Genomic DNA, 20,107 nt, shown 5'->3' on the forward strand with positions numbered 1-20,107 from the left:
AGCCACCATGTGAACATATGCCATTTTATTTAATCCTTATGAGTTGCTATTATCATCTCTAAGGACACCGGAGCCGAAGGCATGTTATTGACTTGTCTAAGGTCACGCAGCTGGTAAGTGCCAGAACCAGGTTTTGAACTAGCATTTCTGACCACAGAGTTCATGCTCTTTAACTACTCTACAAGACAGATGCTAGAAAGATAAAGTTGGGAAGATCGTAGTCTTTGAATAGTTATTCTTTTAGAACCTAAAATTACTTGACAGATGTGAGGGTGGAAGGGATGTAAGTCAGGTCAGAGGGAGATCTGCTGCTGAAGGTGGAACTAAGAGGGGCTCGGAATATTGGAGCCTTCCGAGGACTCTCCTGAGTAGCTGGCGAGATGGCATAATTGGCAGTGGATGTTAGTAGTCACCATGACGTTGGAAGTTCTTTTCTTCAAAGCTGAGTAGTTACAATAATTGGCTGACTTCATCTGTTAAGTAAGTAACTGGGGCTATGTTCCTGGTTGAGATTCTATGGGGCTAGTTAGCGGGGTGGGGTTTTCTAGAACTGTGGGGAGATCAGTGTGAGGGCAGAGGCCAGTGAAGAAGTGGGAAGCTGCTTCAGATGCAAGGCTGGTTTGATCCGGGGCTGAATGTCAGGCATCATCCAAAGGTTCTGGAACTCTGGAGTAGGACTTATGCTGCCTTGCAGCCCTTCACAGGGCTGGACTGTCCATAACAGTGGCAGCGGGGAGAATAATAGCAAAGATTTATTGAGTGTTTGTAGTGCTTAGGCAAGCACTGTGCCCAGAGCTTGACTTGCATTATTTCAAAATGTGCCGGGCTACTATTATCATCCTTATTTTGTTAATGAGGTTAAGTACCTTGCTCATGGTCACAAATCTAGTTTGCTGTGGAGGTGAGATTTGAACTTAGGTGCTCTAACTCCACAGACTGTATCTTTTTTTTTTTTTTTTTTAAACATTTCTTCAGGCTTTATTTTAAATGGTAGCAGGTTTGAGGTCAAGAAGACAATAGGTGATGGTGACTTGATATAGTAAAAAAAAAAAAGCAAAAGGAAAGGTATTTTATTCTAAACTATTATTTACAAACACATTTAAAACCATAGTCATTTCCTATAATGGCTGTAGAATTTTCTATAAATAATTTTCCCAGAAAGAGAGAGGAAAAGGATGCTCGGCAACAGGGGTACCCTTTTCTACAAAGCCTGTATCTTAACTGCTCTTGTGTAATTCTTCTAGCTCATTACTTCCGAGGAGTATTCAGCTACAGGACAAGGAGTCATGTAATCTGGAGAGAGAAAGAAACCAATGAGAGGGCAGAAAGAACTCCACAGTACTGTGTGTGTGTGTGTCCATGTGTTTTGTGTTTTGTTGTGGCCAGTGAGCTATCCAACCTAGATATCTCACGTCTCCCAAAAATTCTCTTTGATTTTGGCCAAAAGTGCGTGCATTCATCTATTTATTTATTCATAGACTTATTAATTCAGTAAACAGTTATTGCACGCTTATTAGGAGCCTGCCAGTATTCCAAGCACTAGAGTTGCAGTGGTAAATAAAGTGAATATAGTTCCCACTCAGCCGGAGGAGACTAACAACCTGAAAATAAACAAGTCAATCCGATAATGTTGTGTGCTCGAAAACTAGAATAGGGTAAGGAGGGTAGGAGTGACTGGAGGGTGCTGCTTCAGGTGTACTGTGACAAAATCTCTATGCCTGATCACAGTAACAATGACAATAATAATATTTGGAGGAATCATGTAGTAGGTGGGGGTGGAGGTGGAACAAAGAGTGGGCTTTAAACATCCCAGGGGGCGTAATATTCTGCCTAAGGAGGATGGCTTTTGGGGAACATGAGATTTGGGCTTATGAAAAATTGAGGATAGGGCAGGACAAAGTATAACAGGCTATACTGGTGAATTCTGGGCCTTTTGGAGACTGGTACAGACAGTGGTTATGTAAATAGGTTTCCCTGGTTCCCAGTCCTAATGGGTGGAATGGTTGCACCTTATACTTTGGGTGGTGGTATTTTAGGAACAGGAATAATGTTTCCGGGCCGGCTTGGAATAATTGTTTTTCTGTTAGTTTTTGTTTCCTCCACTAGTTGTTTTGGTGTGTAAAAGTTACATATAATGTGTGAGCATTTGAGAATGGCATAATTTTTCTTCTCAACCCACCATACACTCTTAATTTAAAAGTGCTTGATGGAGGCATAGTAATCACACCTTGGTGGAAATCACAGGCAGGAGGTGCAGCCGAGTACTTTCATGGCTTGTTAGTCATACTCCCTGAAGTTTCATTTCAATAATGAAATGACTGTTTTAAGCATAGTCACTGGAAACTGCCAGTCTTTCCTTAAAGACTGAACAGAGCCTTTGCTTGTTTTATAAAAACTAGGAAAATATACTTGAAAGAGATGTAGCTTTTCTGATAATTTGTTTTGTGAAACACTTTCATGCTCATGCACTGGGGATGCAAATGCTGAGAGAAAAATGAAGTGGGCATTTGGTGGATTCTCTGTTGAATCAGGTTCCTGGAAGCCTCTGTAGTGGAGTGTTTATTCAATAGGCATATTTTCATTGCTCTGCAGTCAATGCAGCTGTATTCTTTCATGAAATATCACAGTCATAAATACTTTCTTTTTTAAATTGAAGTATAGTTGATTTACAGTGATTCAGGTGTACAGCAAAGTGATTCAGTTTTATATGTATACACACACACACACAAACACACAATATATATATATTCTTTTTCAGATTCTGTTCCATTATAGGTTATTACAAGATATTGAATATAGTTCCCTGTGCTATAGAGTAGGTCCTTGTTGTTTATCTATTTTATGTATAGTAGTGTGTATCTGTTAATCCCAAATTCCCAATTCATCCCTCCTCCTCTTTCCCTTTTGGTAACCATAAGTTTGTTTTCTATCACTGTGAGTCTACTTCTGTTTTGTAAATAAGTTCTTTTGTATCACTTTTTTAGATGCCACATGTAAGTGATACCATATGGTATTTGTCTCTCTCTGTCTGTCTTCACTTAGTATCATGATCTCTAGTTCCATCCATGTTGCTGCAAATGGTATTATTTCATTCTTTTTTATGGCTGAGTAACATTCCATTATATGTATATACCACATCTTCTTTATCCATTCATCTGTTGATGAACATTTAGGTTGCTTCCATGTCTTGGCTATTGTAAATAGTGCCGCTGTGAACATTGGGGTGCATGTATCTTTTCGAATTAGAGTTTTTGTCTTTTCCGTATATATGCCCAGGAATAGGATTGCTGGATCATATGGTAGCTCTATTTTTAGTTTTTTAAGGCACCTCCATACTGTCCTCCATATTGGCTGTATCAATTTACATTCCCACCAACAGTGTAGGAGGGTTACCTTTTTTCCACACTCTCTCTAGCATTTATTATTTGTAGGCTTTATGATGATGGCCATTCTGACCAGTGTGAGGTGGCACCTCATTGTATTTTTGAATTGAATTTCTCTGATAACCATCTTTTCTTTTATAGGAAAATGGCATTCCTACAAAGAGAGCACGAAATGATGAATATGAGGTATATCTAAAGGTTTTTATTTGTGTGTCTCACTTACATTGTCTTTTAAAGACCTTGATGATAGTTTGCATTTGTAAAATGATTCTGAATTATTCTCCCTTGCAAAACTTTTGTGTGCATTCTGATGTTTTTCTGCTTCTAGTAACTTTTTAAGGCAGCTAGGGACAATATTACCATTTTACTTTTTTTCCCTTGTGGTAAAATATACATAACATAACACTTAGCATTTTATTTATTGTACACTTTTTAAGTATACTTTAAGTGACATTAAGTACTTTAGCATGTTGTGCAACCATCACCACCATCCATATCCAGAACTTTTTCATCTTCCCAGACTGAAACTCTGTACCCATTACGCAAAAGCTCTCCATTCCCGCTTCCATGCAGCTCCTAACCACTATTCTACTTCCTGTTTATGAATCTGACTATTCTAGGATCCAGGAACAACTCTTTTGGGGGTAGAGAAGAAAAAAAAAAAGTTATACCAACTATATGCTAAAATACATACATTCTAAATCAATCTTTCAAGTATGTGACTGTCAAACTTTTAATATTCCTTGGCTTAGGATCAGAACATTTGACATATTTCTTGACTTAGGATCATCCCGTTTCTTGCTGTTGACACCTTTTTATCTTCCTGTTTCCAGGCAGCTTTTCCTGCCACTTCCTTAGCCTTCTTTTCCCTTTCCAACCTTACTGCTATCTAGTCTCTCATCTGGCTGAAACTTATGACCCCAGCCTTTGAATCCACTTCCAAACATAGCTGTGGGGCTGTTTAATTCCTGTCGCCTTTGCCTGCCCTCCATCTTCTATTTTCCTAAACTGGCATTTGTCAAAATGGTCCTAAGCCATCTGCATTGGAACTGCTTAGGGCCCTTGTTAAAATTTCTGATTCCTGGTGCATTCCATATCTACTAAATGAGAATCTCTGCTTGCTGGGGACTGGCTAGTCTACATGTTTAACAAGTGTTCAAGGGCATCCTATACACCTGAAGTTTGAGAACCATTGCTCTAGATGTTGGGTGAATAGACATTCAGGGGCTCAAGTCTTTATAGGTTCCTAGAGACTTCAGATGTTAAACTGGAAACAGTTGTGTCAGTGGGAGAAATGTATTCTGAGTACACACAGCCAACTTAACATTTAATTCTTAGTTACATAGTTTGTGTGTCAGAGACTACCTGATTTGAGGGTTTTTTTGTATTTTGTTTTTTTAAATCCTCTCCTATTTCCCCCACCCCCTAGGCCCTGGCAACCACTTTTCTACTCTCTTTATATGAATTCGGCTTTAAAAAATTTTTAAGATCCCACATATAAGTGATGCCATGCAGTATTTGTCTTTCTCCTTCTGGCTTATTTCAGTGAGCATAATACCTTCCAGGTTCATCCATCCTGTCACAAAGGGCGAGATTTCCTTCTCACGGTTGAATAATATTCCCTTGTATGTATACAACATCTTTATTCATTCATTTGTTGACAGGCACTTAGGTTGTTTCCGTGTCTTGACTATTGTGAATAATGCTGTAATGGGCACAGGAGCGTAAATAGCTGCTCAGCATCCTGTTTTCATGTTGTTTTGGGTATACATCCCAAAGTGGGATTTCTGGGTTATATGGTAGTTCTATTTTCAATTTTTTGAGGAAGCTCCATACTGTTTTCCATTGAGGCTGCACCAATTTACCTTCCCACCAACAGTGCACAAGGGTTCCCTTTTCTCCACATCCTTGCCAATACTTATTTCTTGTCTTTTTGATGATAGTCATTCTAACAGGCAATGAGCATCTATCTCATAGTGGTTTTGATTTGCATTTCCCTGATGGTTAGTGATGCTGGCCATCTGTATGTCTTCTTTGGAAAAGTGTCTATTCAAGACCTGTGCCCATTTTTTAATCGGATTGGCTTTTTGCTGTTGAGTTACATGATTTCTTTATGTATTTTGTATATTAGCCCCTTAACAGATTTATGACTTATTTTCTTCCATTCCATTGGTTGCCTTTTCATTTTGTTGATGGTTTTCTTTGCTGTGCAGGATTTTTGGTTTAATGTATTCCCATTTATTTATTTTTGCTTTTGTTACCTTTGCTTTTAGTGTCAAATCCAAAGTTTATTTGATATTTTAAGAGAAAGAGGATAGAAGGGTGATTTCCTCTCATTTTTTTCCCCAAGTATATAAAATCTACTGACTGCTTTTTCATCTTTTTTTTTTCCCCTGCAATAAAAATAGAAGGGAATAATAAAAAGAAAAGAACTGAAGGAGGAAGTAAATGCCCCTGACCCATACTCAACTTCCTGAATTTGAAATGTGTCCCCTTGTATCTTTGTGATTTTCTAATAAATTGCAGCAGGCCATTTTTGGTTTGTAATTTACACTAATCCTAGGATAACCAGACTAACGTTGGCTTTAAAAAATTACAGGTCGTATGCATTTTAGCCAGAGAGAAGAAGAACAGGCTGGAAATACACTCCTAGTGATCAGAAACAAATGATGAGGGAGAGTGTAGTTTGCAGGCTTAAAATTCAAACCTGATCCTTTGTTCTTTTGGTGTAATTCAAGTCTCTGTGAGTGCTTTTGGTAGGTGTCCTTGTGTAAAAGGACTGTCACTAGCTTTGTCTTCTCTGTCACCTCTGAGTATTCATCTGCATGCATTTGTTCTCTTATAGCCAGACTTTCAGGGATGAATAAGTTATGTGAACATCTGTCATTTCCTTAGGTTTTTCTTTTTAACAGCTACTTCAGACGTATTTAAACAGGTGCTGGGGTACCTCATGAAAGAGCATAGAAAATGAAACATAACAGCAGGCCTGTGTATAAGGTTGCTAAGATAGGTATGAGACATACTTCTAAGGAGCAATTGTTGAGAATTTATTCTCAGCTTTGTTCCTTATCTCGTTACGAGTATGCAGTTTTGTCACTGGTAAACTTTAGTCTTATCTAGAAGAACTTAAAAACCATCATTATTTTTGTGGCTTGATTTATATTTAATTGTATAAATGGCATTCTTTGAATTAATAGCATTCATGTTTCACTAAGAAAGCCCCAGATATTGTTTACCAGTGCTTTAAACCAGAGGTTCTCAACTCTGGCTGCATATGAAAATTGCTTGGAATGCTTTTAAAAATAAGCAGTGCCCTGGCTCCACCTGAGAACCATTGAATTCAAATATGTAGGAGATGGGGCTCTAAAAATCTTTTTCTTTTTTTTTACTTGGTTACAGCTCTCCAGGTGATTTTGCTGTGTGACACAGTTGAGCATAAGTATATTTAACCGCTGCTTCTCAAATGATCTGTGGTGAAGGACAGTTTTTTTGTTTATTTCTAATCTGTTGTGAACTGATACTTTAAAAAAATACAATCAAAATGAATTATTAGAAAAGTGTAATTCAAGTGCCAAATTTTTATTATTAGGTTCAACAGTCATAACAAGTACTCTGTCAGATTGTTATAAATGTTTCTAAATGAACCAGTAACAGATTACAGATTAGCCCTGGTCCATGACCACACTTGGAGTAGGACTGTTTTAAACCATTGCTTTGATAAGTTGTTGGTCACTGATATCAGAATGGCATACAAGTCAACTTTACCTGTAAGACTTTCTCTTTGTGAGGCCGTTACTGTAGGAAATTATTTTTACCCATCACTGATGTAGAGTCTCCTTTGTTTTAAGTACTCTGCAAAGTTCAGAAATGCTAAAAAGAAGCAGTGGTCCTTTTATAACTTTAGGGAACCAGAGATCACTAGATATGCAAGCTAAGCTTTAAAACTCTTTGTAAGCTTTATAACTACCTATACCAATAGCCTTAATTTTATATTATATCATAATAACTTGGATTTAAATATTGTTTTATAATTTTAAAAATACTTCATAATTGTCTGTATTTTCATTTAAAATATGTAATTCATCTTCACAACAACCTTGTGTGGGGTGAGGAAGGAGGTTATCACACTTACGTTGTAGACTGGAAAAGTGACACGTTCAGCTCTCACTCCTATTTTAGCTGGAAAATAAAAATTGAAACAAGTTTCCTGGCTCCATTTTGGCTCTTTCACTACCCTGCAAAGGTATTTCCAGAAATGTAGCAACTCCTAACACTGTACAGTAGTGGGCAAGTGACACGATCAGGTTTAAATTCTGTTGTGTTTTAAACAACTTCTATAATTTTTTAGAAGGAATTTGAGGCATAGGCAGACATATGATGCAGACGCTTGACATTTTTTGTGGGAAAAAGACTAAAGCATTCTCATGCAGGAGATAAGTGAAAAGATAAAGGAAGGCAAAATTTAAAATTTTTTTTCTTTGTTGTTTTTTTAAATTGCAGAATTTGTTTAATATGGTTGTAGAAGTACCTCGGTGGACAAATGCTAAAATGGAGGTATGGATATATCCTATTAATATCAAATGGAAATGATAATAATGATATAAAAACTTGGTTTCAAGTTGTTTGCCATAATATTTTGAAATTGGGATGGTTGACAAACTTCTTTATAATTAAAGCAGTGGAAAACATTCTTGTGAACTTATTTTGAATCTAATTTCAAAAAGGAAAATATTATTCAAAGCTGAATTTACACTTTAAAGAAAATGTTTTCCATTTTTGCCTCCCTAGTTTGTTATACACGTATTTATTTAATTTTCCTTGACTCCTCTGTCTTTGAAAATGACAAATATTTTCAAGATTTTCTTAAATAGATTCTGAGATGTATTTTGTTCATAGACACAACTGAAACATATTATTTGGGGCTGATGATAATTTTGGTTTCTAAGGACTTAATTTTCCTTTAGATTTTATTTTAGTCTACTAGGAATGAAAGCATTTTGCTGGCCAACTTGGTTTCTGAGCACTTTCTAAGAGCATCTGCTGTTCCCCTGGTTAGCTTTTTTTTTTTTTTTTTTAAGTTTTTCCATGAGACCTGAACCTATCAAGAACTTCCCTTTTGCTTTTCAGAATTTTATGATTTCATCTTCAGTTAGGTAAGATCCCTTATAGTTCCGAATGAAATTTAATTTATGGTACTTTGTTTAGTTATTTAAGCCTTCTCCTACAACTTTGGGTGTGATGGCAAGTATTATTTCAAGTGTTTAAGGATTGTTATGTCAGTATATATTTCTGAGGTTTTATATTTGGAGGATTGTCAGTTAACTTCACCAAGTCCTGGTAGTATTTTGTTGTTGTTGTTAATATTTTAATAGGAAAAAGTAAAGATATTAGATTCTTCTTTTGTTCTTGCTTTAAATACAATGTTTTATCATTCTGGCTACTCTCTACCTCACTTGGGTATAGGATCAAGATTCTGTGAGATTCTGCCTAATTTAAGCAGTGTTTATTCATTCAAACATGGCTTCAGTTATTTTTTATTTACTTTATAGGATAGTTTTTTTTTTCTTTTTGCATGGCAATTTGGATATGTTTGATTGAAAGGTAACTTTGAAATGAAGTCACTTGGTGAAAATCTTTAAGTTAACTTTAAGATTGATGGTAGAAAGTCCGAGATTAGTAACAAAGAGGAAGTTGATTAATCCTTATCCTCTTGCCGTTTCAATAAGCTTTCTTATTTGTGTTAGAAATAATGAGTTCATAAGTAATAGAGTGCCTAAAAATATAGCCTGATGTTTCTTTTCCAGACAGTTTTTTTTAATACAGAACAGTAAATTAGAAACAAGAACTGGCTTAATTTATTTTAAAGTGTCTTTGATCAGTAAGTTGGATTATGAATACTTAGTCTGATAATGGCAGATTTAAAAAATACTATTTGAATATAGGATTAATCGTTTCTTATTCCCTACCCCTCTTTTTTCCATGACCTGCTTAGATTGCCACGGAGGAGCCATTGAATCCCATTAAACAAGATGTAAAGGATGGCAAGCTTCGCTACGTTGCAAATATCTTTCCTCACAAGGGTTATATATGGAATTACGGTGCCCTCCCTCAGGTAACATTTTTGTTATAATGGTAAAACTTCTCTGTCTTCTGAAAAAATTGCCTTGTAAATCCTGTGAAATACTTGAATTTAAATTGGTTCTGAGGACATGTCAGTGTGAGAGATTTGTGAATATAAATTTTTTTAATGTGGAGTTTTGTTGTATCAGTAAATTTTTTTTTCAGAGTATATATATGTCTGTACTCAAGTTCTTAGAGTTAGGTATATAGAACAATCACATTTGGCATTTTGAATGTTATTTCTTTTTCTGGGCTTGGCTATTAAGAGTCGTGAAAAATGTTTTATCTCCTTTATCTGCAGTCATTTCTTTGGATATGACAAGTTTTGCTTTTATGTACATTCATATATGACAGCATGAATTTTGTTTTTTAAATTTTAACAGATGAACCCTTTAAATTGTTACCTCTTTCAGAACTCATTGTGAATTGAATAAAGCAACTTAATTATATACTATTATGAATTTATAATTTTTAAGTGGGAAGCAATGGAAACAATGACTAAGTAATGGTAAAGCAGCATTCCTATTAGAGAGTAGCACTATTTGCTTTTCCTCCTTTCTTCTCCCTTTTTGTTTTCTTCTCATGTTTCCTCACTCCTGGGAAGTGGTAACTCCTTCCAGATAATTTAGTGAGTAAAACTCAGAATATGCAGATTCAGAAGTCTAGGTTTGGGGACATAGAGAAGCATCTGCCTTTACGTTTATAAAAGCCATTAGGGCATCTGTCTATCTGAATATTTAATTTTGATTATTTAAATTTTATTTATTAATTTTAATATTTTGCATGAAATTCCAAGATGCTTTTTGGAAATTATCTGAGAAAAGGAGGTCTTGCTTTATCCAACTCAGAAAAACAGCTGCCCATGTAGAATAAACATTCACAGGAAAAGAAAAAAGAAAAATGTTTTCTAAAGAGTCAGGCTGTCTTTGATGCAGTTAGACCACCCAAGTAGATACATTCTTGGTTAAAACAGGCATTTCTAACATGGTGTGCTAAGAATGAGGATGTCTGTTGAAACCAAGAAGGCAGGTTTCCTGACTCCCCAGGTGCCTAAGTAGAGACCCTGTTTGACCTAGCAGTGAAAGAGCAAGAATATTTTTGCTAAGCTTGGGGCATAGGTCTGTACGAGAAGACAGATGAGGGGAAGGCCAAAGAAGCCGTTGAATTAGAGAAAGACAAAAACAGAGCCATAAAAAGTATGTATTTGTTTATTTCATTAAACATTTATCAAGGATTTATGTGCTAGGCTGTGTATTAGGTGTTGGGGAAACAAAGAAAAATGAGAGATACGTATAAGGTCAAGGCAGCATAATAAGTGACTAAGAATGTTGATTTTGGAGCCAGCTTGCCACTTCCTAGTAATGTGACCTTGGGCAAGTTCCTTTGTCTTTCGGTACCGCACCCTCTTTATATGTAAAATAGAGATGATAAAGTACCTACTGCACATGGTCCTGTTGAGGTTAAATGAGTTATTGCACGTTTATGTTAGAATAGCGCCTAATAGATAGTGATCCCATTATGATTACTGTTGGTACTTTTATTATTATATGGTCTTTATATAGACTTTTGGGGGTGGGGTGATCATCAACTAAACCAGTGGTTACAGTGGAGCATAATAGATGCTACTAACTCATCTTTTGTAGTTTATCTATTTAAAGTCCTGACAAACTTTTGTGCTCCTCTGCATGTGTTTGAATGTGCAAGATGCTCTTGCTGTTATTATATTGGTCTGTTAGGTGCAGTGGTTCTTACATTAGAGCAGAGTTCGGCTGCAACTGGCTCTGCCCCCTGCCTTCACCACTGCCTACCGAAATTTCATACTCCACCTAGTACCCAAAATACCGTTTTGCCCATAAGAGAACCTTTTAATGGTCTCCTGTTGCTAAAAGGATAAAATAAAAAAGTTCCTAACATGGCTCCCCAACCCTTCATGATGTGGCCCTGCTTCTCCAGCCTCGTTTTGCAGCCTTTGTCTTTCCTCACTTCCATCCCACCACAGCAGCTTCTTCAGTGTTTCGAGTGTCCCTTGGCGTTTCCACACCAGCCCTTCCTTCACAGAGCTGTTTATTCATTCTATACACATTTTTTGAGTATCTAACGTTTGCCAGGCCATGTTCTAAGTACTAGAGGTAAAGCAGTGATAAAAGGGACAAAAATTCTTCTGGGACTTGTATTCTGGGCAGAGAGACAGACAAAAAAAAAAGTAAAAATGTACAGTACATCAGATAGTGGTAAGCGTGTTAGAGAAAACTAAATCAGGGAATGGGGCTGGGGTGTGTTGGGATTGTTGCGGTTTACACAGGGAGAAGGCCTCAGTGAGGTGGTATTATCTGGGGGGAGACCTGAAGAAAATGGGAAGGTGGTTGTCTTAGTAAAGACCTGAGGAAGTGAGGGCCATCCAGGGCCGTCTAGGGGAATTCATCAAGAAACAAGTATAAAGGTCCCGAGGTAGAAGGAGGCTTCTAGTGCCTGAGTAACAGAAAGGAGGCCAGTGTGGCTAGAATGGAAGTGAGGAAGAAGAAATCGACCTGTATTCTCTCTGCTGTTTTCAACCAGAGATCTTTACTATCTTTTTACACCCAAACTGACATTGTAGCGTGTGTGTGTATGTGTGTGTGAGTCTTCAGCAGAAGAATGTACTATAGATTGCGTAGAGGTGAAACACCAAACAAAAATAGCTACATAGATTCATGTTTATAAAAAGTTGAAATTAGGCCAGTTGTTGATGGGCAAGGTACCGTACCCAGTATCTCTTTGGTTCAGGTTGATGTTAAGACAGAGTGAGCCTGTTAAAATGCAAGCCAGGCCCCGGTTCCATTTATGTTTTTGGTCTCATGTCTAGCTTCTCTTCCTGCTCTCTCACCTCCACACTGGCCTTCTCACGACTGCTCTACGCTCCAGGCACACTCCTGCCTCAGGCCATCACACTTACTGTGTCCTCCAGCCCGGGACACTCTCTCCCAGTGGTCACATGTCCTGCCTTCTTAAATGTTTGCTGGTCAGTTACCTCCTTCACGGTGTCTGCCCAGAACATCCTTTACAGCTTTAACCCATGTACTCCCATTCCTCCTTCCATACTTGTTTTTTTTTCCCTTTTCCATTACACCTACCAACTTCTGACATGCTACATAATTTAGTTATTTATTATGTTTATTTTTAATATCTTTTAGCTAGAATGCAGTCTCCATAAGGGCAGGGATTCTGTCTGTTTTGTTCACTGATGTCTTCCAACTGCCCAGCTTAGTGCCTGGCACCAAGTAGGTGATCAGTAAATATTTGGGGATGAATGAATCCATGAATGCACGGTGTATGTTGCACTTGCTCCGTAGGCATGTGTGGGTAATTGGATTTTGCTGTTCTCTTACGATTTGTCTTGTAACAGCAGGAAGTTTGTCCACAGCGGTTACCAAGCCAACCACGCTTGGAAGAACATTTAAGCAGCAGAATACTGTTTAAGTAGCAGCCTCTCCATTTAGCTTGTAATCCGTCTGTGTGCCCTCATTTCAGACCTTCATCTGCCTAGACTGTTTAACCCTAATAACTTCCCTTGCAACAGCAATAATGCCTTCCTCAGAGTTTGAGTTTGGACTGGGCAAGAATCATCTTTGTCTTCCCCCCGATTGTGCATATTTCCCACATATTATTCAAGTGTAATAACTTTCTGTGTAAATATTTAGAGGACCTGTCTGAATAATGTTAAAGGACTAGAATCACTAACTTCAAGATTTCTTCAGTCTTAATGTAATATCATTGTATTTATTACTTTGAACTTCATTATAAATTTGGTTCAGTGACCCCAAGTTTCATTTAGTACCGCTTTATAACCTGGGACCAGTGACTAAATGTCTCTAGGCCTATTTGTTCATCTGTATCATCCTGCCACGTACCCCACAAGGTTATTGTGGATATTGAATGAGATGATCAAAGCAAGTTTAGCCCCGTAGTGAGTGTTCAATAGTATTATCTCAATGATGACACTGTTGCCACTGATTGATATCAGCGGCTAATAGTAAATAGCTTTTGCTCCAAATTGAAGCTGGTGAACTTCAGGTAGCGGTTGAGTAGATCTTACTTCCTTTGACTTGATGATAGGAATTCTGATTGATCAGGAAGTAGTTCTCAAGAAGCATCTGTATACCCAGCTCTGTACCATTCAGTGATTTTTTTGAAGAGACTGAAGTACAAGATCATGGTGATTACAGATGTATTGGTTAATATTTATAAGATTGTAAGGTAATGATCTCAAAACCTTCATGAGGGTGAGTAAGTTTTGTTTTAGGCTAGATCAATAATCTATGTATTCTGATTTTTTTTCATAGCTTTATAGCCATCCTTTATATGAGTTTAGCATTATTTGTATTCCTCTTGATAGGTTTTTCAACTCTTTTTAAAGCTTTTCGTGGGTCCCTGCTAAAATTTTTCTATATACTTAACATATATACGTATATACTACTAAGTATATGCCTATGAGTCAGATTGCTAAGTTCTGAGTTACATACCTATTTACTTTACTAGGTATTCACAAATTGTTTGCAAAAGAAGTTGTAATAATATATACTCCTACCAGTAGTAGTAGGGTTCCAGGTTTCTTACATCATTACCAGTATTTAGCATTATCAGATTTTTAAGTTTTTGAAATAACATCTCATTTTGGTTTTAATTTGTATTTCTCTGATCAGACTGGGTATCTTTTCATATATTTGTAAGTCATTCACGTTTCCTCTTTGAATTACCTGTTCCTGTCTTTGACCCATTTTGTATTGCATTGCTCTTTTTCTTATTTAACTGTAGAAGTTATTTCTAAATTCTGGATCGAATCTTTTGTCACTTTTGTGAAACAAATATTAAGATTTGGAATTTCCGCTTCTGGATATTTCTTTTCTAGCCTGACTGTGCTTTTCTAGTTGTTTCTCTGCCTAGTTAGATACTTAAAGCTACACTCAAGGGCATAAAGTTTTAAATTTGTCAAGATTTCCTCTCCTAGTGATTGTTTGAAATTATACTGTATTTTCAAGTTAAGTTAGAAGTCATTTAGTATGACTCTCTTTTTGTAGTAAAAAACTGAGCCCTGAAGGTATAGAGTGTTAAAGGCAGGACTAGAGATAGAAAGAACTCGTATGGCCTTTTTTTCTGGTGAGGGAAATCATGAACCACTCACTCGCCCTAAAATTGACAGCATTGTTATAGCTTAAGAATTTTGCCTGTATGTACTTATTTTCTCAAGAGAAGGAACTAAATTGATAGGTAATGTTGAAAGTGGAGTTTCTGAAGGGAATGTAGACCAATGAACCAATCAACAAACAGAAACACTCACAAAAACCAAATGGAATACCACTTATACGAAGACAGTTTTTGTGTCAGTACCAGAAAGGACTTTTGTAAATATTAAATCTGACCAAAATGGGCTAAGTTATCTCATGAATTTGTGAGCTTCCTGTTCACTGGTAGTATTTCTGTAGATTATGAATGACCACTAACAACCATAGAATTCAGGGCTGGGATGTATCTAGCAATTGTCTTATTTAAGCCATTCTTTTTATAGGTGAGGAAACTGAGGTCTGGATGTTTTGGCCAAGGTAGTTTGTGGCTAAAGTAGGACTAGAATCTAGGTATCTTCCTTCAGGCCGGAGTGACTTCTAGCTTATCACATTTGTTCCCTTCTGAGAGTGGGAGTGAGGTTAAGGAAGGTTCAAGAAAGGATTCCTGCATTAGGAAGGAAGAGCCTCTCAGATATTTTCTGATTCTGCCTCTGGGTTTTCTAATTCCACTTATACTTCACTTCCATCTTGGCTTCTCCAGCACATTAAGATTAATTTTGTAGCATTTGTGACAAATGCTACACCATTTATCAGCATGGTGTTCTTCAGGGTGTTGACTGTGTCCTGTTGGTTTCTGTTCCTAACTCCTGGTCAAGAGTAGGTAATCAATAAATATTAACTCGATGGATGCCTAGTAATAGAAAACAAGAAGCAGTAAGGTCAACCGTAGGAGAATATACTTAGGAGATTCTGAGAGTAAGAGAAATTAAAAGAAGAGAAACATGAATAAGGTTATATCTGAAAGTAATTGCCATTCAATTACCAAATATTTGTTATCAAAATCTGGGCATCATAACATAATTTTTAGTAGCATGTGTTCTAATCTCATTGCCACCATTTAGAATCTGAGCTTGGCAAGTTTAAACTCTGTGCTGCAGTTTACTTATCTGTACAATGGGGTTAATAGTGGTACATTCTTCATGGGATACATGTATGTATATGTGTGTGTATATCACTGGGAAGGTATCTCTCACCTATAACCAATATGTAAGGTTAACAGTTATTTTTATTATCCTTATATTTTATTAGTAATGCTAGTATTGGGGGTAGTGAAATGTTAGTCGTGGTTTACTGATTTTGCTTTCTGGTAAGGATGGGTCAGTTTATTCCTGAATATGCTATAATTATGATCAGAAGGGAAATACTAGAGTTTATCTAGGGTTTAGCTGTAAATAGGGTTCATTTTAAATTATCTGTATAAAATTAGAGGAGCCAATCTTGGATAATCTGAAATTCTAGGTAACATTCTTGAGATGACACAGTCTCTGCACATCTTATAAATCTGAGAGAAATAACTTCAGGGAACTTCTACAGTTCCATTTAGAATCAGCTAATTATGGAGCTTTTGGGGAAGGATAGTGCCTAAGGGATATTGAAGCTTGATAACAAATTTCCGTTACGCTGTTCATTTATAAAAATACTCAATGTATATAGTTTATAGCCAACAGGGTATATAATCTTTTCAGTAAACTAAAGAGTTGACACCTTTTCATGGTTTTGTCAGATTTTCGAGATTTGATGACAAAGGTCGAGGATGTTTAAAATGGAATGAAATGGGACAAAAATGGGTTTTTCTTTCGTAGATACTTGTTCTTTGGTTTATGAAGGGAAAACTGGGTTTGTTCTAGTAGAAGTTACTTAGAGTATAGGAAGTTTATTTTCAGACCTGGAAAGCCAGACCCAATGCTGTTCCACGTCAAAGGAAGCAGTGACTAGTGGAGGCAGCAGTCCAGACAGTTCGTGGAAACAAGGGCACAGACAACGGGAGCGTCTGAACTGAAGCTCTAAATAAAAGTGAGCATGATTTTAGACACTGACTAAACTTGGAAGAAGAGTGTATTTGTAAATACCACCCACTTTCAGATGTGATTATACAGATAAATGAAAGACAGAAGGGAGGAAATAGTATGAATCTGTTTTAATTATTATGATGCTTAGGGATGTACTGGCATGTTGGCATTGAGCCTATTTAGTTTCTGAGAATTTTCCCCTCGGATTATGGCTATCTGTAAAACTTCATGGACATGTGGAAAGATTAAGATACGTTATAGAGAGTATTAACCCATATTCCACCCCCGCCCTTCTGTTTTTTAGACTTGGGAAGATCCCCATCGAAAAGATAAGAGCACAGACTGCTGTGGAGATAATGATCCTATTGATGTTTGTGAAATAGGCTCAAAGGTTTGTTGCATAGACTGTTATTCTAACATATGTTCAACTTTATTCATGCCATAAAATTTCAGTTCTCTTTGGAAGGCACCGATTCTTCAACTCTTCAAAGTTCTAGCCTATTCATCCCTCTGATATCAGTTCTTTTTGTATCTTTACTTCCTTCTCTTAAACTAGGGGTTGGTAAACTACAGCTGGTGGCCGGTCAAATCCAGCTCGCCACCTGTTTTTATAAATGACACAGCTCCAGCCGTTCATTTACATATGCTCTACGGCGGCTTTGGCACCACAGCAGCAGTTGAGGAATGTAGCAGAGACTGTACAGTCTGCGATGTCTAAATATTTGCTATCTGACCTTTTACAGAATAAGTTTGCTGAGTTCTGTCTTCATCGTCCTTGCCCATTATCCAGACAGGAAGTTCAACACTGATGAAAGCCAGCTGGTACTCTTTTTTTTTGTGCCTGTTTCCAGGGTGCAGGGTCCCACTGGGGACAAACAAAACCTGAGCTTTCATAGGTTACTGCTACCCATAGAATACTGTGTGTCTTTGCTCACATTCTTCCTTTCTCCTATTTTCTACTGCATTTATTGCCAATATTTATTGTTCTCTGCAGACATTAAACTCCTTGTACTTTGTTCTCACTCCCAGCAGAACGTGTCTTTAATTTTGTAGAGCTCATAGAAACCAGCATGTAGGAATCCCCTAACTTTCCCCGTTAGAGTACCAGACACCTGTGCCTGCAGACACTCCTTCTTCCCTTCCTTCTGTTACTCTGAGACCAGGGCTTCCCCCTGTGCTCTAGATCATGTCCCTTCTTGCCTCTTGAGTGACACTATTTTCTTAGCTCTTCTCTGTCCTGTATTTACAATTTCTCTTTCTTTATTGGCTTCCTCCCATATGCCTCCTTTCTTTTTCCTTTAAATAGGAAGACTTGTAAAAAGAGTCAACACTGACCTCTATCTCCTCCTTCCCACTTAATCTTCAACCTATTTCAAAATTGTTTCCGTCCCCCCATTATTTCAGTGAAACTGCTCTTACTAAGGTTACTGGTAACTTTCTTTTAGCCATATCCAACTGGCCTGTTTCACAGGTTTTGTCTAACTTGAATTTACCTTAGTGTTTTATACCTTTAACCTCATCTTCCTTCTTCAAACAGTCTCTTTGCTTGGCTTTGATTATATCATAATATCTTGGATATCCTCTAATTCTCATTCCTCCTGGGTTTCTTTTGCAAGCTCCTTTCTTCTGCCTGCTCCTTGAGCATTGCTTCGCTTGAGGGTTGTGCCCTGGTTCACCTCTTCTTCACTTCGTGTCGCGACTCCCTTGGTGATCCAGTCCCAAGCATTCATGGTTTTGCTCTCAAATTAATGTCCAGCTCAGACCTACGTTCTCAACTACTACACCTACACTTGAGTGTCTCCCAGGTGCCTCAAACTCATTGTGTCCGAAACTGAATTCATTGTTTCCTCCTGTCCACATGAAGGACGTCTCTCCTCCTTCCCTCCTCACCTCCAGGTTCTTGAGCCAGAAACTGACAGGACATCCTTGATCGTCCTTTGCTTCTCTTTATCCTATTAGTCATGAAATACTGATTCTGTTGTTCTAAATGGCCTTTAAATCTCTTTCTTTCCATTATCACTGCAGCCAGCTTGGTCTAGTCCTCAATTATATTGCACTTGAATTATTTCTACTACTGACCAGTTTCCTTGCCGAGTCTTATTCTCCCTCCCGATTCCAGATTCTTTTCCGGCTCTACTCTTTTTGAGTCCCTGTCCCCTCCTTTTCTGACTTCCTCTCCTGCCACTGTTCGTCTGCAGCTGTACCGAACTTCCAATTCCTATAATGTATCTGCCGTCACTCATGTACAGGCCTTCACACAAGCTGTTCCCTTTATGTAGAATGGAATATTCTCTTCCTTCACTTTATTTGACTTTCCCCTTCTTTTCACTTTACCTCCCCCTGCTCATCCTTTGGATCTCAGCTGTAATATCACTTCCTCTCAGAAGTCTCCCTTTGCCCTCTGTACACTAACATACTTGCTCTCTGGTCTGTGCTTCCTCAGTACCAATAGTGCTGTGTTTTTGGTCTAATTGTCTCCTCCGAGATGGCAGTGAGCTCTGTGAGGATGGGACTCACCGTTACAGTGTGTAACTCAGTGCCTGGCACAGGGCGTATGCTTAATGTAAGACGTTCCAAATGCAGTAATTACTTGAGTCATATTCTTCTAGCTGAGGTTAAATCGGTTTTCTCTGGAAACTCATATTAGCACTTTTAGGCTTCCAGAATGTTATTCAGTGAATAGTGTCCTCTGATTCTTTGTCACTTTGTTTATTTACTGTGTTCTTCTGTTACTCTTCTTTTTTCTTTCTCATCTTCTTCCTCATTCTCCTTTCTTATTCCTCCTCCTTTCCTCCTCTTCTTCATCCTCTTCTTTGACTTTCTATTCCTTCTCTTTTTGCTTTTTCTCCTCCTATTCTTCTACTTCCTTCCTTTTTTCTTCCTTGTACTTTTATTCTCTTCCACCACCCCGCCCTTCCCCCACCCCTCCCCTGGCTTCTTTTCCTTCCCTCTGTCTCTTACTCCTTTCCTGCAGGGGAGATTCCCATCCAACTTAGATTTCTAGTTTACACCCAGATAAGGACAAATAGGGGCTAGAGTTCATGCTTGTGTTACTCTATAATTCCTTTATCTCTCCAGCAGAAATATGGCCAAATTGTTTGCTTTATTTCAAATTTAAGCTATAGTTTACAAATTTATTTTTTGGCCTTTTTTCTCCAGAGGGGGTAGTGAAGTGTGTATAAAATGAATAGATTAGAAGGAAGAATATAAATATTTCAATGAGTACCTCCTTTGTTCCAGATGCTATGCTATATACATTGGGTCAGTTTCCTGTGTCTTATTTTATGATAAGAAGAGTCACTAAATTAAATAACATTACATTGATGGAAAGGTTATATAGTAGAAAACCCTAATTCTTTTTATTTTATTGAAGTATAGTTGATTTACAATATTTTGTGTTAATTTCTGCTGTACAGCAAAGTGATTCAGCTATACATATATATACATTCTTTTTCATATTCTTTTCCATTATGGTTTATCACATATATTGAATATA

At 37.5% G+C, this 20,107-nt stretch overlaps 1 protein-coding gene across 4 annotated transcripts in view; it reads left to right on the plus strand.

Moving 5' to 3' along the window:
- Positions 1 to 20,107, plus strand: part of PPA2 (inorganic pyrophosphatase 2) — an 83,983-nt gene that overhangs the window by 16,361 nt on the left and 47,515 nt on the right. For all 4 annotated transcript variants that reach the window (XM_089911609.1, XM_089911611.1, XM_022567068.3 and 1 more), the window contains 4 exons: positions 3,525 to 3,569; positions 7,884 to 7,937; positions 9,376 to 9,495; positions 16,916 to 17,002. In XM_089911609.1, coding sequence (XP_089767735.1) covers positions 3,525 to 3,569; positions 7,884 to 7,937; positions 9,376 to 9,495; positions 16,916 to 17,002 — 306 coding nt within the window. The remainder of the gene's footprint in view (positions 1 to 3,524; positions 3,570 to 7,883; positions 7,938 to 9,375; positions 9,496 to 16,915; positions 17,003 to 20,107) is intronic.

The sequence above is a fragment of the Delphinapterus leucas genome, chromosome 5 (genome assembly GCF_059928025.1).
Source record: "Delphinapterus leucas isolate spDelLeu-1000000601 "Yukka" chromosome 5, BTC_Dleu_Yukka2, whole genome shotgun sequence".
Classification (NCBI taxonomy): Eukaryota; Metazoa; Chordata; class Mammalia; order Artiodactyla; family Monodontidae; genus Delphinapterus; species Delphinapterus leucas.